We start from the raw sequence: 16,393 nt of genomic DNA on the forward strand, positions 1-16,393 counted from the left end.
CTAGTGGTGACATCCTACATATTCTGCTTTTATTATTTCTTATTTCCCCAAATATCAAGAGTATTTTTAGTGCAACCTCTAGTGCTAAATTCCTACACATTGTGCCTTTAAATATTTCTTATTTCCCCAAATATCAAGAGTTTTTTTTGTGTGCCCTCTAGTGGTGAATTCCTACATATTGTGCCTTTAAATCCAAATATCAAGAGTTTTTTTAGTGCGCCCTCTAGTGCTGAATTCCTACACATTGTGCTTTAAATATTTCTTATTTCCCCAAATATCAAGAGTTTTTTTAGTGCGCCTCTAGTGCTGAATTCCTACACATTGTGCCTTTAAATATTCTTATTTCCCCAAATCTCAAGAGTATTTTTTAGTGCACCATCTAGTGGTGTATTCCTATATATTCTGCTTTTATTATTTCTTATTTCCCCAAATCTCAAGAGTATTTTTTAGTGCGCCCTCTAGTGGTGAATTCCTACATATTCTGCTTTTATTATTTCTTATTTCCCCAAATATCAAGAGTATTTTTAGTGCACCCTCTAGTGCTGAATTCCTACACATTGTGCCTTTAAATATTTCTTATTTCCCCAAATATCAAGAGTTTTTTTAGTGCGCCTCTAGTGCTGAATTCCTACACATTGTGCCTTTAAATATTCTTATTTCCCCAAATATCAAGAGTATTTTTAGTGCACCATCTAGTGGTGTATTCCTACATATTCTGCTTTTATTATTTCTTATTTCCCCAAATCTCAAGAGTATTTTTTAGTGCGCCCTCTAGTGGTGAATTCCTACATATTCTGCTTTTATTATTTCTTATTTCCCCAAATATCAAGAGTATTTTTAGTGCACCCTCTAGTGGTGAATTCCTACACATTGTGCCTTTAAATATTTTTTATTTCCCCAAATATCAAGAGTTTTTTTAGTGCACCCTCTAGTGGTGAATTCCTACACATTGTGCCTTTAAATATTTTTTATTTCCCCAAATATCAAGAGTATTTTTAGTGCACCCTCTAGTGGTGAATTCCTACACATTGTGCCTTTAAATATTTTTTATTTCCCCAAATATCAAGAGTTTTTTTTGTGCGCCCTCTAGTGGTGAATTCCTACACATTGTGCCTTTAAATATTTTTTATTTCCCCAAATATCAAGAGTTTTTTTAGTGCGCCCTCTAGTGCTGAATTCCTACACATTGTGCCTTTAAATATTTCTTATTTCCCCAAATATCAAGAGTTTTTTTTGTGCGCCCTCTAGTGGTGAATTCCTACACATTGTGCCTTTAAATATTTCTTATTTTCCCAAATATCAAGAGTATTTTTAGTGCGCCCTCTAGTGGTGAATTCCTACATATTCTGCCTTTATTATTTCTTATTTCCCCAAATATCAAGAGTATTTTTAGTGTGCCCTCTAGTGGTGAATTCCTACATATTCTGCCTTTATTATTTCTTATTTCCCCAAATATCAAGAGTATTTTTAGTGTGCCCTCTAGTGGTGAATTCCTACATATTGTGCCTTTAAATCCAAATATCAAGAGTTTTTTTAGTGCGCCCTCTAGTGCTGAATTCCTACACATTGTGCCTTTAAATATTTCTTATTTCATTGTGCCTTTAAATATTCTTATTTCCCCAAATATCAAGAGTATTTTTAGTGCACCATCTAGTGGTGTATTCCTACATATTCTGCTTTTATTATTTCTTATTTCCCCAAATCTCAAGAGTATTTTAGTGCACCCTCTAGTGGTGAATTCCTACACATTGTGCCTTTAAATATTTTTTATTTCCCCAAATATCAAGAGTTTTTTTAGTGCGCCCTCTAGTGTTGAATTCCTACACATTGTGCCTTTAAGTATTTCTTATTTGCCCAAATATCAAGAGCTTTTTTGTGTGCCCTCTAGTGGTGAATTCCTACACATTGTGCCTTTAAATATTTCTTATTTTCCCAAATATCAAGAGTATTTTTTGTGCGCCCTCTAGTGCTGAATTCCTACATATTGTGCCTTTAAATATTCCTTATTTCCCCAAATATCAGGAGGAATAGAACCCAAAGTTGCTGTATACCAAATGACAATTTATGACCACACATAGCTCACCTTTTTCTTCATCTTTACGTTCTTGAAGATGGCATGCACTCTCCAGGTCTTTGCAAACATTGCACCAAAAGCTGTTGTGTAACCCACAATGAGGATCCATGTACGGACCTAAAAGCACAAGAAAAAGAACGTTGCTATAAGCTTTGAATTTAGACACTGCAATATAGGAACATACTAACAGCAAGATCTGGCCATAACGCCAGCCTATAGAATACAAAGCAGTAAAAAACATAAAAATTAATGATCCTAGGTCCACTATAGGAAAGCAAATTGTATGTCAGGAAACTGGTTCTGTGGAAATCCTGAGGCATGAATCCTTTCTCTCTTCATCTTTTCTTAATGTCCTCTTCATGTCTTCAAGAGATTCAGTATTCCTGAATCTCACTTTATTTTGAGCTCCAATGGTACTAAGGTATGCAGCATAAGGGCACTTTTGGAAACAAATCACGGTTAAAAATTTATAAATTGCACTGCATAACTGTATTATAATGTTACTTCTATTCCTATTATATCCTGTTATTGAATGCAAAGACATTATGTATAGCTGACTTAATTGTCAAATACTTTTAGGGGGGCATTGTATATCAGGTCAGTCAATTTATGTCTCAGAGTCGCCATGATAAAATAAAAAAATAAAAAACAAGAACTCATTTAATTAAAAATCTTTTCTTCTAAGCCAGAGAGACCAGACTTGTAACATGTGCCATTCTCAACACTTATGTGAGCTATTTCCCCTAGGACTCAATCTATCGCAGAAGCCAAAGCCTTGTAATTAAAAGGTGAATTATGGTCACATGCAAACATAAAGTAAAGACATGCAAAGACACATTCAATCGTACTCAGTTAGGTGACACAGATTTAAACAGAAGCTTTCATTTCAGTGTTAAATTTAGGAAAGAACGGGGCTAGTTGTCACATGGGAAAGTTATCAGGGCTGTATTTCAGGAACTGTAAAGATGTCAAACACATATCTTAAATTATTAATAATGTATAAATATTTACAATTACACCACAGGCTGTTAAATGCTATATTTTGATTGGTTAAGAAATGTTCCACGGGTATGCATTATTTTATGATAGACGCACAGTACACGTGACCTGTCAAATGTCTTAAAATGACCAACAAAGCAATGTGTGTGGCAACCATGGTATGAGTGGAATAATTGATGACCGGTGGTTAAATTATTTGAAAATAATGCGGTAACGGTACATTCACATGGGACGGAAGCGTTATTGCTTGATGGAAGGCTTGTCTGAAGCGTGGCGAACAACCAATCACAGTGGCCGCAACACATGGTCTTCCATAAGCATAATTGGCTGGCTCTGCCTAGGTTATTTGCATAAGGCGATCTGATTGGCTGATGCACACGTTGCCGCTTAAAAAGTTGAGAAATGTTCAATTTCTACCGCTAGAAACGGCAGTGATGCGCCACTGACTGATCCACAATTCAGTTCGGCATCGCATGACATCACCCATTAAAAGTGAATGGGAAGCGTTAACGCTTACGCCCCATGTGAATGTACCGTGAAGGCACTCCACTTCGAGTCGTGGCGCATTACCTCCTTAGGTGTGCATAATTTTCGAATAATTCAACGGCCCGTCATCAATTCTACCTCACATATCCAACAAACTAAAATGTAAATCTTATAATTGGTGCAATAAGTGTTGGAAGTTAATTTATTTGAATACAAGGCTCATTGGAATGCTTGATATATAGCATGTAACATGCAATACATTTTTTTAGCTTTGAATTTTGACAACTTACTGTACTCTTTCGTTGTCATAAATGTATAATGTGTTAAATAATCTACAGTAGATCTAGCAAGGACTTTAGGGTATATGCCTATACACACATACACAAACTTTCATAAGTAAACTGACCCTGAGAAATATTCACTGGAATAAAAAGTTTGACAACTAGCCCCAGACTCCCCTACAGTAGTTCCTGTCTGATTCACAGAAATAAACCATTACTCACAGTGCAGAGGGTCTCAAATTCCTTGTCTGACACAAAGGATCCATCCAGACCAAAGAGGAAGATGGAGGCGTACGACAGCATCCCTCCCAGAATGATTAGGTTGTTCATATAGGGACTCGACATTTTGATCAGCCTGCAGATGAAACGCACGACTGCATTAAATATTTACATTTAATTGACCACTATGATTAAATTTGCATCTATGCCCATGAATACATCCTATCAGTGTTACACTACTGTATGTGAAGCCTTGTTGTTGAATAGTGAGAAGGTTTTACACTTTATCTCTTACTCCATTTGAACTTTTTTGTGTCTCAAAAGGATGCTTTTATAGAAGTTGCTCTTTCATTGCGTATTTGGAATTCTCACTTATGTTTTTGTTAGGTATCAGATGTTTCTCATTAGTAGATTATCAAATAAGACAACTGCTGACATGAAAGACAAATAGATAAAATAAGTATAGATGGTGCAGCTCGTACAATTTGGTTTTGAAAGAATATGATAAGAAATGTTTATTGGTATCAGTTTGAGGCATCTTGCACGCTCATTCCTTTCTAAAAAACAATTAATTAAAATTAAGATGAATGAGACGTCCTTCATGATCTTTCAGCACTGACCTGTGGTTCCGGTTCTTGATGTTAAAGAACAGGAAAGCTCCAGCCATCAGCATGCCCAGTATAGTGATGGTAGACAGGATGCTGTAGAGGGGGACGTTTATTTGCCGGCGCTGCAGACGCACAAACGTCCGATCCTTCGGTGGTTCCACACCTTAAAAAGAGTTACAACACTTCACAATCAGTTCCCCTTGATGACATTTCTGAGAATCCCTTCAACGTTTTGAAGAAAGACACACTGACTGCGTTTACATGCAGCCAATAACCCGTTCAAATCCGGAATATTAGCAATAACCCGGTCGCGCACGTCCATGTAAACACCGGCAAAAACCCGAATATGCTCATATTCCTGTTTTTAAAATCCCGAATATTACCCCTGGGTTACCTCTTTTCTAACCCGAAATTTTGGTCATGTAAACGCGCATCGGGATATTCCCATCAAAAGGAACATTGATTTGTGTACTGCGCATGTTCTATTCGCAAGGAATCTTGGTCTTTTGAGTAGAGGAACTTCTTGTATGCGCCAAAAAATCCGCAGGGAGAAGAGGTAAGCATGGCGAGAGAGATGCACCACACTTTTAGAGCGAGGAGGAAACCAATTGCAACAACCGCATTTTTCACGTTAAATTAATATATAGCTATTCTTGTTTTTCAAAGCATACATGTATAATAAAGGTCAAATAGATTGTCAATAGTTATGAGAGTAACTTGTATTTTTTTGTGTGAATTTGAATTCAAAATGTAATACTATGCTATTCATATTTCGTTAAATACAGTGAATGTGTGAAAAAGTTAAATATGACTGTAAATAAGATAAATGTAGTGTCGTCTGCATCTTGATGCAGTTTCTAAGATTAAAATTACTTTAATTTAACTGATCAACACAAATACAAAGCGGCAAATAACTGATTGCTTACCAGCATTAAAACCACTAAAATAAAAACCTTAGGTTTTTTCATTGTATACAGCGTCCGCTCCGTGGATAAGGATGTTGCAATAACGCCGGTGGCTTTATTATTAACTGACTGAATACTTATACCTGACATTTAGATATGAAAGTTTATCATCAACAGTACCTGCGTGAAACATTATAAACATTGGTGATCATCTGCCGACTCGACTGTTTCTGCACGTCCGCTTAATTAACGGCTTTTCGTTCTATCCGCGTGAGCTAAACATTTTTGTTCTGTACTTTTTTACTTGCATGTATTTCTACATATTTTCGGCCAAGTAACACTCAGGATATAATGTAAGTTATTATAGATAGCATATAAGCTTGTTCTGAAAGGATGACAATTATAAAAATTATCCATCCAGCTTAATTTAGCCAAAATAATGATTTATTCGTTTTCATACTTTATAGATGTTAATTTATCTACTAATATATTATTGAAAATGCCATAAATAAATATTCATTGCCTTCTGTAAGCTATTGCATTCGTTTTGTACATTTACAGGTGCATGAATACTTTCTAATTTTAATTTCTTTAAGACACGGTTGTGTTCTCTATTTACCGATGCTCTGTAAATATGCACTTAAAAAACCTTCTTGTTAGAAAATCGTTCTTCAATTAATTTTTTTTTCAAAAATATATTTAGCTGAAGGCTAGTATAGCTTGTTAATCTTTTTCTCATAAAAGGAAAGACATGTAACTTAGCCTACCCTGCTTCTACATCGGTGCAGCTTGTTCTGGATTTAAATAATTATTTTATTTTAGTAAATGAAACCACATAGCGCACTAGTGAGCCACGCAAAATCACCGCATTTACCTTTAAATCACAGTTTACATCAGGATATTGCCAATTCCATGTATACAGGGGTAACTCTCTCTGCTCACGCATGTAAACGGGTTATTCCGAATGTTTCAGAAACCCGAAACCCGACCTTAACCTGACCATAACCCGAATATTTACAGCATGTAAACGTAGTCACTGTTTAAATCAAATGACTGAGCTGCCATGCTAGCCACAGACTGAACATATGAGGTTGTGTTGTCACAAACGTGACATATTAGGTCAATTTCAGCACAAGGTTATATAATAATGTTTGTGGACGTGTTTTTAGGTGGTCGTGATGTAAGATGTGATTAGATCTTACATCATAATGTGAAGTTGGAGGAGAGTGGACCACTTAAATCAAATGAGTCACCAAACTGAGTCAAGAGCTGTTTGTGTAATAGATTTGAAACCAACCTAAAGCCTTGAGAACCTGTGGAGGGTTTTACGTGTGACCGTGTCACTGTGAATCTTTACTGCATTTTCTTTTCAAAGTTATAAGCCCAGACTCATTTGGGAAATATAAAGTTGTGGTTGTAAGCATATGCACTTTGTGTTACAAGTACAAGATTGAGCCATATAGATATAAAAAATATATTGTGATGCTTTTCAGCTGTTGCTAGCACTTTTAGCATAGCTTAGCACAGTGCATTGAATCTGATTAGACCATTAGCATCGCACTCAAAAATAACCAAAGGGTTTCGATATTTTTCCTATTTACAACTTGACTCTTCTGTACTGTAGTTACATTGTGTACAAGACTAATTCATACACAAGTTTTATTCAGACAAGTTAATCCAGACACAGGTTGGTCGAGAGATAGTTTTGGCATAGCAATATTACGCAGTGCCTGAAAATAGTCCCCTTGGTAACTTTCAATAGCAGGGGACTAATTTCAGGCACTGCATAATATCATTGCACCTGCTGCAGCCATGTTACAGCAGCAAAGTCCTTGATTGTTACGCCAGAATGAGAGTATAGTTCATAGCCATATCGGACGAGAAAATCACAACTTTTAATTTTCTGCCAGTCTTAGTACACGATGTAACTACAGAAGAGTCAAGATTTAAATACTAAAAATATCGAAACTCTTTGGTTATTTTAAGCACGAAGCTAATGGTCTTATCAGATTCAATGGATTATGCTAAGCTATGCTAAAAGTGCTAGCACCAGACCCGGAGATCAGCTGAATGGATTCCAAATTGGTAAAAATCTGATGTTTAACTCTAGGGGAGCTGGAAAATTAGTCTATTTTTTTAAAAGTTCCCTTTTAAAAAGAAACTTATTACTGAAGAACCATCATTTCAACAGAATGGTTGTTCATTTGTAGCTTAGTTGTAGCAGGGTTTCCTTATGTTTCTTTATTAAATGACCAAAATATATAATAATTTTTAATCATTTATATAAATATTGACTTGATACATAAGAATTATTCATCTAACATCAAATTTTAATACATCAGTTAAATGTCCAGTGTGGTTTTTTTTTTGAGATTGCGAATTGCAACCAACAGCTCAGTCCACGGCTCATCCCACAATTTTGAAACGCAAAGAGAAGCTACGAAGGGAGACTACATAGGGACGAAACACTGTGTAGAAATTGTTTATCTGTTTAGGACTACTGTAGAAACATGAACGACTTCCCTGTAATGCTGCGTTTACACCAACCGCGTTTCACTTGTGTCGTAAAGCTCCGGGTGACTGCTTACGGACAATATCAAGCCTTCATGCTGAATGAGTGACTCCGGGCGTGGCTGCCGCCACAGCAGCAAGCAGGCTACTGATTGGTTAACGCGACGCAAAATTCCGGCAAAGTTCAAAATTTTCAACTCGGATGTCAGACGCAAATTGGCGTGAACCGCAAAATGTACAAAAAGCACCATTTGAGCGTACTGCGCACAACGCTCAATTCGCACCTTTTGCGTTAAGTAGACGATGAGTCTAGTTGAGGGGAATGAGGCGAATGAGGCGGAAACGCGTCTTCTGCGCTGCGCCAAAAGCCTCATCCGTGCCACGGGACCTCCAGACGCGCATCAACGCGTTTTCACATTGACTTAACATTGAAATCACTTGCGCTTCACGCCTCTACCACGGTTGGTGTAAACGCAGCAACAGGGGACCAGCGGTGCATGTAGATAAAAACGGCTCATTCTAATGTAAAAAAAAACAATACAGTTCATCATGTAAAGTCTTTATACACCAATAATAATATAGTTATGTATATTACATTGCATTTCTGTCAAGGGATCCCTCCAAAAGTCCCACATTGCATCTTTACATAAAGTCTTGTGTATTGTAATAAAGCTTTCTTAAGGTTTTTCAAGAATCATGAATCTTCAATATTTTGGCCAGCCATAACTGCAAGTATGGCACATGATTCCCTTATATTCTCTTTGCTTCTTAACAAATTTCTTTGGAGGAAACACAAAACATTACAACAACTACAATTTTACTTAAACTGTCCAACCATTGTTTGTTTCTCAGACAAGATGCAGGGAATGTTTGAAGAGATAAACATCTAGGGATTGTGAAAAAAATTACAAAACGAAGCATGTCAATGTGGGCAAACAGAGAAAAGAATAACTCTTGAATTATTCAGATGACCACACTTGAGAACAAAACACGGGCAGCCAAATCAACCTCCTGCCTTTCTCAGTCAAACGTGGACCCACAAACACACACACAAACAGGGCTTTTCCTACCTTGGAATCTGATGGTGTGGTTAATAAGGTCCAGTACATCCGCGATGGCATTGTACTCGCCCACCTTCACCTCATGACCCTCTGTGAAAGACAGCAAGAAGAAAAAACAACGGTGAAAAGACCGCTAAACAAAACAACAGCGAGTAAATTTAGATTCAGTGTGGTGACTGTAGAATCAGACAACATGCCCTAAATTGTCATGTTTCTCTGTAGCTGACTAATGCGAGAGCACTACGGGACCTTAAAAGTATGCAAATTAAAACCTTGCGCATTTGCACATCAATTAAAAGGAACCTGTTTAATGAGCGTGCATATCGTGGAAAAAAAAATAATGAATTGGATTTGAAGCAAAACACTTGTGAATGCCTAACTGTATCGCCAACAGGCAGCGTCGCTTGACTCAGAAAACAAACATGATATAAGTACCATACTTCATTGAGAGGAATAGAAACTAAGAATAAAATAAATGCAGCTATTGAATGTTCATGCTGGTGGTGCATACTAGTGAGGTTAGGTGTGCACAGATGCACTAAAATAAAGCTTAATGTCAATAAATCCCAAACCGAACAAGATTTACTCTCCGAGGCCCCATTCAAAGCAAGCCAATTCCAAAAGTCATCTCAAAACTCAATATTTCTCCCCTGTGTGCGCTTTAAGAGCGCCTGTGTATTGACTGTCACACTCGCAGGGCCAAATGTGTCCTATTTAGGATGAAAACTCACTTAGAAGACAGTGAACGCAGAGAGATAAGATATTTATCATTTAGCTCCTGGAACTGTTTTCTAGGCTGCAAATACTAAAAATGTTTTCGAACTGAACGGCAATTGTGCCAAGCAATAGTCTGCAGTCTGGTCAAACGCCATGTAAAACAGAAACACAGGATGCACCTTTCGTAGTATAAATGCCAATGATGAAAAATGACAAGAAATATTAAAAGAACGTCATTGCAGCTGAAGGACATAAACCGACTGGTAACCAAATAAAATGGTTTGAGATACAGGACAATATTCTTACCAGTTTTGATGCATTTTGAAGGACTTAAAAATGTGCTACTATTCAAAAATGGTAGACTGCCTGTATGGAGCTTTTATAGGACTAATTTGAACTGCCATCATATGAAAACAGATTTCAATGCATATTTTGTCAATTACAGTATACGGTACACTCAGATGATCTAGAAGCTATTAGACGTGGACTACATATTATTGATTTGAATACCCTTCTCTGCCCTTGTCTCCCTCCATCTCATCCAGAAAACAGATGAATTGGGGTGACCCAGTCATGGAACACAGAGCGCCTAATGATAGTCTGTACCTCTCCTAAATGCTAAATCAGCCTTTATTACCCACCATAAACACCTCAGAGATTCAAAACCAATGCATGCTTGCACAACCATTGCGCAGTCACTATTACAAGCATGTGTCACATGGTCTTTAATTTAACATCAATTCAGTGTTGATTAGGACAATGTTACATTTGTTTATCACTTTGTTTCAGTCCCACAGTAGTAATGTTATGTCATGTTTTAAAGGTCATGTTCTTCCTGATCCCATTTTTTAAACTTTAGTTAGTGTGTAATGTTGCTGTTAGAGCATAAATAATACCTGCAAAATGATTAAGCTCAAAGTTCACTGCCAGGCGATATATTTTTACAGATATATATATATATTTTTACAGAATTTGCCTTTCAAAGCCTACAGCGAACGACCGGTTTGGACTACAGCCGTATACTACCCAGTTGAATGACGTCAATAAAAAAGTTTTTGACTAAACTCCACCCACAGGAATACGTCAGTCGCCAGCTTTGGCTCAAACAGCTCTGCTACACTCTAAAAAAACAAACGGTGCTATATAGCACCAAAACAATTGCTTTGGATCGTAACGATAGAAGAACCATTTTAGTGCCATATAGCACCGGTGAAGAACCTGTGAAGCACCAGTGAAGCACCAGTGAAGCACCAGTGTAGAACCATATAGGGGCCATATAGCACCACATATGGTTCTACATAGCACTATATGGTTCTACACAGGTGCTTCACTGGTGCTTCACTGGTGCTTCACTGGTTCTTCACCGGTGCTATATGGCACTAAAAATGGTTCTTCTATCGTTACGATCCAAAGCAACTGTTTTGGTGCTATATAGCACCGTTTGTTTTTTAGAGTGTAAGCTAAGCTGCTGTTGAATCACAACACACTAAACAAACTACACAATCAGAACTCGTTGCGTATTTCTAAAGACGGACTTCATAGAGCAAGGAAGACCATTTTTTATACACATGAAACATGAACACATGTTAAATTACGCACTGTAAACACAATCAAAGCTTCAAAAACACAGAAAGAACGGGACCCAGTGGCGGCTCGTGACTGCTCTTCCGATGGGCGCAAATTCAAAATAAGTGTCATGTGTGTTGCTCGTGTTTTCAAAATATGTGTTTGTGGCTTCATGTGAACCATGTGCATCACGTGTTTTGTCAAAATAAGTGCCTGCTGCACATGCGTCAAAACCGTTTATGATAAAAGAGACGCTCACGTTCACAAAATACACGCAAGACACTCCCTTAACACTAAACTCTGATTACGCATGAAATTATGTGAGTATCTGGCACACGCAAGCGTCTCTTTTATCATAAACCCTTTAGACATCTGCAGTAGGCACTTATATTGACAAGACACGTGATGCACATAGCTTCACTCGACACACCAAACATATATTTTGAAATTACTAACCACACACATGACGGGCTACATACATGTTGTGACAAACTTCGCATCGTGTGCCCTCGAAAAAAGAAGTCACTGGCCACCACTGATGGGACCTTTAATAAATGTGTAATGTGTAATGAGTGACTTATGATCACACAATTCATGGCTGACTATCAAAGCACAGTGAATGAATGACAAATATCTCGTCAAAAATAACAAATGTTTTGGTTTCCTAAATATGAGATGACCTGTGCATCACTATGGGTTATCCCTTCCTATCTACTGAAAGAAAGAGAGTGACAGAGTAAAATAGAGTAAATGAGAGTAAATAAGAGATTTAAAATATGAAAAGTCGTGCAGCTACGCACTTACTGACACTATTGAAAAGCAAGTGATGTAACACAAGTAGGGGGACACCTCTACATTAAAACAGATAAGACAGAAGATGTGGGAAACGCTGGCCTGCAGTTGCTGTATAGGGTCCGAGGAGGGAATCCCCCTGCTCCAAGATTAAAACCCACAAACCAGAGTTAATCTCTCCTGCCCTCAGGAAACACACACACACTCAGACTAGATTAATCACATTGGAGGACCGAGGGAATTCTCTGACCCCATTAAACCGCCGGATGACACCAAAGCTGCCACTGTATGAATGAACTGTCTTTGTACGTGATGAATGTTATAAACACCAGTCCAATGTCCTGCAGAGATATTTGTCTCAAGGACCGTGCGTGTATTGTGTGGAAGGTCGCTGTCATGGATTGAGATGTTCATTTAAATTCTTTCTGAGACTGGGAATGATCAACATTTGGCTGAAGGACCTGAACATCATCCAGCTTTTCCAATTAAAAGTTTGTTAACTGTGAAAAATGACCGTTTAATGGACCTACCTTGAAACTGGGTGAACTTTATGGTCCCCATGCGTTCTCCGTTCCTGAACATCACCTGACCCTGCAAAACACACACACACACACACACACACACACACACACACACACACACACACACACACACACACACACACACACACACACACACACACACAAAACAACAACAAATTTTAATAACAGCCTATGCAGAAAAGACAGTTTGCAGAAGTTTAGATGATTTATATGATGCCACACATTGCAAGTTGAGCAGCTTCTTCTTATGGGAATCGATTTTCCATCTTGTTGGCATATCCTGGCACAGCCACAAATTATAGTGTATATCTTGAAGTCTGGCACAGTGTTTATTTTTCAACACATGTATTGAATGTAAGATCTGTGAATTGAACTCTTTTCAAGGCAAACATAATTAATAGCAGACAAATCGATTTACTAAATGACAGAACGACATGATGATCTAAGACTGCATCGCATTGTGCCAGCTGAAGAGGCTTGGGATGCCTTCCTGATTTAAAGATAAAAGTTATTTCTTTTACAGATAAAACTGCAAACTCAATTACACTGGAAAAAATGTAGGGCTCATGCACTAAAATCTTTAAGTAAACAATGAATTTCCATTTTTAATATTAAATTAATTTCAACTTTCTTGACTAGTGAGGTGTTGCTAAAAATGATAAAAATACATTGAAATTAGCTTAAGTTATTTCACCTTTATTTTTTAGAATTTATAGCAACTCCCAAATAGTCAAGAAAGTTGATTTTTTTTAATTAATTTAAAACTTGAAAATTGAAGTGCAAAAAGGAATTCTTACAGTGTAGGTGCTTGCTAAAGGCCTAGTTATAGTTAAATATTTACGCATACATGAGGGTCAGCATACAGTTCACGTGAAGCTTTACATTAGAATTGTAAGTGCATACTGTACTCGCACCACTGGATATTTTTGCTAGTACTATGCATGTGTAGCTATGGCAGCAATTTAGAGTTTTCGGACGCATCCATAGTCAGAGTGCAGAGCGGGTTTTATCCAAAGGACGGATCGATCGCTCTGTCTCGGTTCCGCTCTGATACCACTCACACCACGGGTGCTTCTCAATTTTTATATGTGCATCCTCGTTTGTTTACCTTGCTTCCGAGGATGGAGGAGATGAAGCATTAATTGTGGTATGTCCTCATTCCTCACTCTCTGTATAACATTTATTCTCTGTTATCAAATTATCAAGTGCATTAAAAACTTCAGTTACAGTTCATAGCCTTACTACATTAAAATAAAGACATTCTGTAAAATGACTATATACTTTATGTCTATACCACTGATCATTTATATATATCGGATGTCTATATATAAATTTTAAATATAATATCTGAAACAAGTCTACATTTACAATAATTAAATTATTAATACCAACATTTTTGCGTGTTTAATTACGTGACGATGTGAAGCGGGAGGAGATTTATACGTGCATCAGGTTTAGTTGATAAAACATAGGATACACATGTATCCTCGCTCATGACTCCTTTAGAAAGCTTTTTAAATCCTCATTCCTCTTCAATTAAAGGGATAGTTCGGCCAAAAATGATATGAAACCCAGGATTTACTCACCCCAAAGCCGTGCAAGATGCATATGTCCATAATTTTTCAGACGAACACATTTTCAGTTCTTTTAGAAAATATTTTAGATCTTTCAGTTAATCAAATATAAAGTTAAGGGTTCCACGTCCTTCAAGTCCAAAAAATGTGCATCTATCCTTCACAAAATAAATCCAAACGGCTCCAGGATGATAAACAAAGGCCTCCTGAGGGTAATCCGCACTGGGTTTTTTGTAGAAATATCCATATTTAAAACTTTGTAAACTAAAAAAACTAGCGTCCAGTAAAGCCGCTATCTTAGACTCCTCTGTATTCAGGAGAGAGTATTAGCGTAGTGTACGCACTTTTCTTATGGCGCTTTTCCATTGCATAGTACCCCACGGTTTAGTTTAGTTTGGGTCGGGTCACCTCACCTCACTTTGGCGTGGTTAGCTTTTCCATCGAGTTTAGTATCACTTCGGAGTGGGAGGGATTATAGGCGTGTCGTTATATTTACGCTGCCTACTGCTGTGACATCATACACGTGAGAGCGTTGTTGTACATTCCCATACATTCATTTATTTCTCAGTCTGCCACAAAATTAAAATTGGCCACCACAAATTGATGTTTGCACATCACGTTTGTCTCACATGACAGTTTCTGTTCAAACACCCGACCCGTGGCGTCAGTCGACGGCGCTCCGCTGAGCCTCATTCAAGTTGCATATAAGCATATATAATGCGGACGTGCACGTCGCGAATGTGCCGACACAAACTGCAAGTCTGGAAAAAACTGTTATGGTGTCCCGGATTCTCAACCTGTGGATGTTTTTCATCACTAAAAGGGTGTTTGGAAACTTATAGCAGAACACAGATAACAACATGTTTGCTTGAGACAGCGCAAGCTAGCAGTAAGCTAAAGCTAATATTTACATTACAGCGATGACGCTTCTCTCAGACCAATCAGTGATCTACAGTGTTTTCGCGTCACGTTTGGTATCAGCTCGGGTCGCTTGGAACCCCAACCGAGGTGGTACGAAAAAAAGTATCGGGTACTACGTTCTGCACCCAATGGAAAAGCTCCCAAAAGTAAGCTGACCCGACCCAAACTAAACTAAACCGTGGGGTACTATGCAATGGAAAAGCGCCATTAGTGACGTATGACAAATTCGGAGGGCGGGGGCACAGAGCAGCAGCAGAGAAACCTCCATAAACTGTTTACGCTCTCGTCCTTAATGTGGACGCGACTAAGATGATGGCGTTACCGGAAGCTAGTTATTTCGTTTATAAAGTTTTGAATTTGGATATTTCTACAACAACACCGCGCAGATTACCCCCAGAAGGCCTTTGTTTATTATCCCTGGAGCCGTTTGGATTTATTTTGTGAAGGATGGACCCTATAACTTCACATTTGATTAACTGAAAGATCTAAAACATTTTCTAAAATATCTGAAAATGTGTTAGTCTGAAAATTGATGGACATATGCATATCGGACAACTTCGGGGTGAGTAAATCATGGGTTTAATTTATTTTATTTTACAATACTTTACTCAATACTCAAACTTTACTTTACAATTGTTTAACATTAAAAATTATGTGGCAACTGTTTTATATAAGCTATGATGCACTTGCGGTGCATGTAGCTGCAGCTAAAGGAATTCGACTGCACTCACAATACCGCTTAACCCAGTCACAAAATACAATCATTAGCAGAGGAAAGAGTTTGCTATTAATCATTCATTCAAACATGAATCATCAGACACCACAGACTAATCACGGATTTCTGATCAAAGCACAGACAGGTATACAGTGTCTTCACATAAATGCTTCATAAAAGCACCATCATTAAATCAAAATATTATCTAGTTTGCTCATTATTTTTCAAAAGGAAACATGTAAATGCGGTTTGTTGTCTGCCTGCCCCCAGAGTTGTTTAATGAGCTATTTAAAAAGATCTGGGAACACTCACCCCAATAAAATAACAGGTGAGAGACACACATTACCATGGAATAATAAGGAGACCATTAAAACTATGGGAGGCAACTTAGAACTGATCTCATTTCTAAAAACGTCTGTCTT

The 16,393-nt window shown here is 37.7% G+C and overlaps 1 protein-coding gene across 1 annotated transcript in view; it reads right to left on the reverse strand.

Annotated features, from left to right (window-relative positions):
• Window positions 1-16,393, reverse strand: part of gabbr2 (gamma-aminobutyric acid (GABA) B receptor, 2) — a 242,767-nt gene that overhangs the window by 63,552 nt on the left and 162,822 nt on the right. Inside the window, exons 8-12 of the mRNA XM_065292509.2 lie at window positions 12,750-12,810; window positions 9,154-9,234; window positions 4,680-4,830; window positions 4,063-4,195; window positions 2,084-2,191 (exon numbers count right to left, since the gene is read on the reverse strand). Of these exons, the coding sequence (XP_065148581.1) occupies window positions 2,084-2,191; window positions 4,063-4,195; window positions 4,680-4,830; window positions 9,154-9,234; window positions 12,750-12,810 (534 nt within the window). The remainder of the gene's footprint in view (window positions 1-2,083; window positions 2,192-4,062; window positions 4,196-4,679; window positions 4,831-9,153; window positions 9,235-12,749; window positions 12,811-16,393) is intronic.

Source organism: Paramisgurnus dabryanus, chromosome 19 (assembly GCF_030506205.2).
Source record: "Paramisgurnus dabryanus chromosome 19, PD_genome_1.1, whole genome shotgun sequence".
Classification (NCBI taxonomy): domain Eukaryota; kingdom Metazoa; phylum Chordata; class Actinopteri; order Cypriniformes; family Cobitidae; genus Paramisgurnus; species Paramisgurnus dabryanus.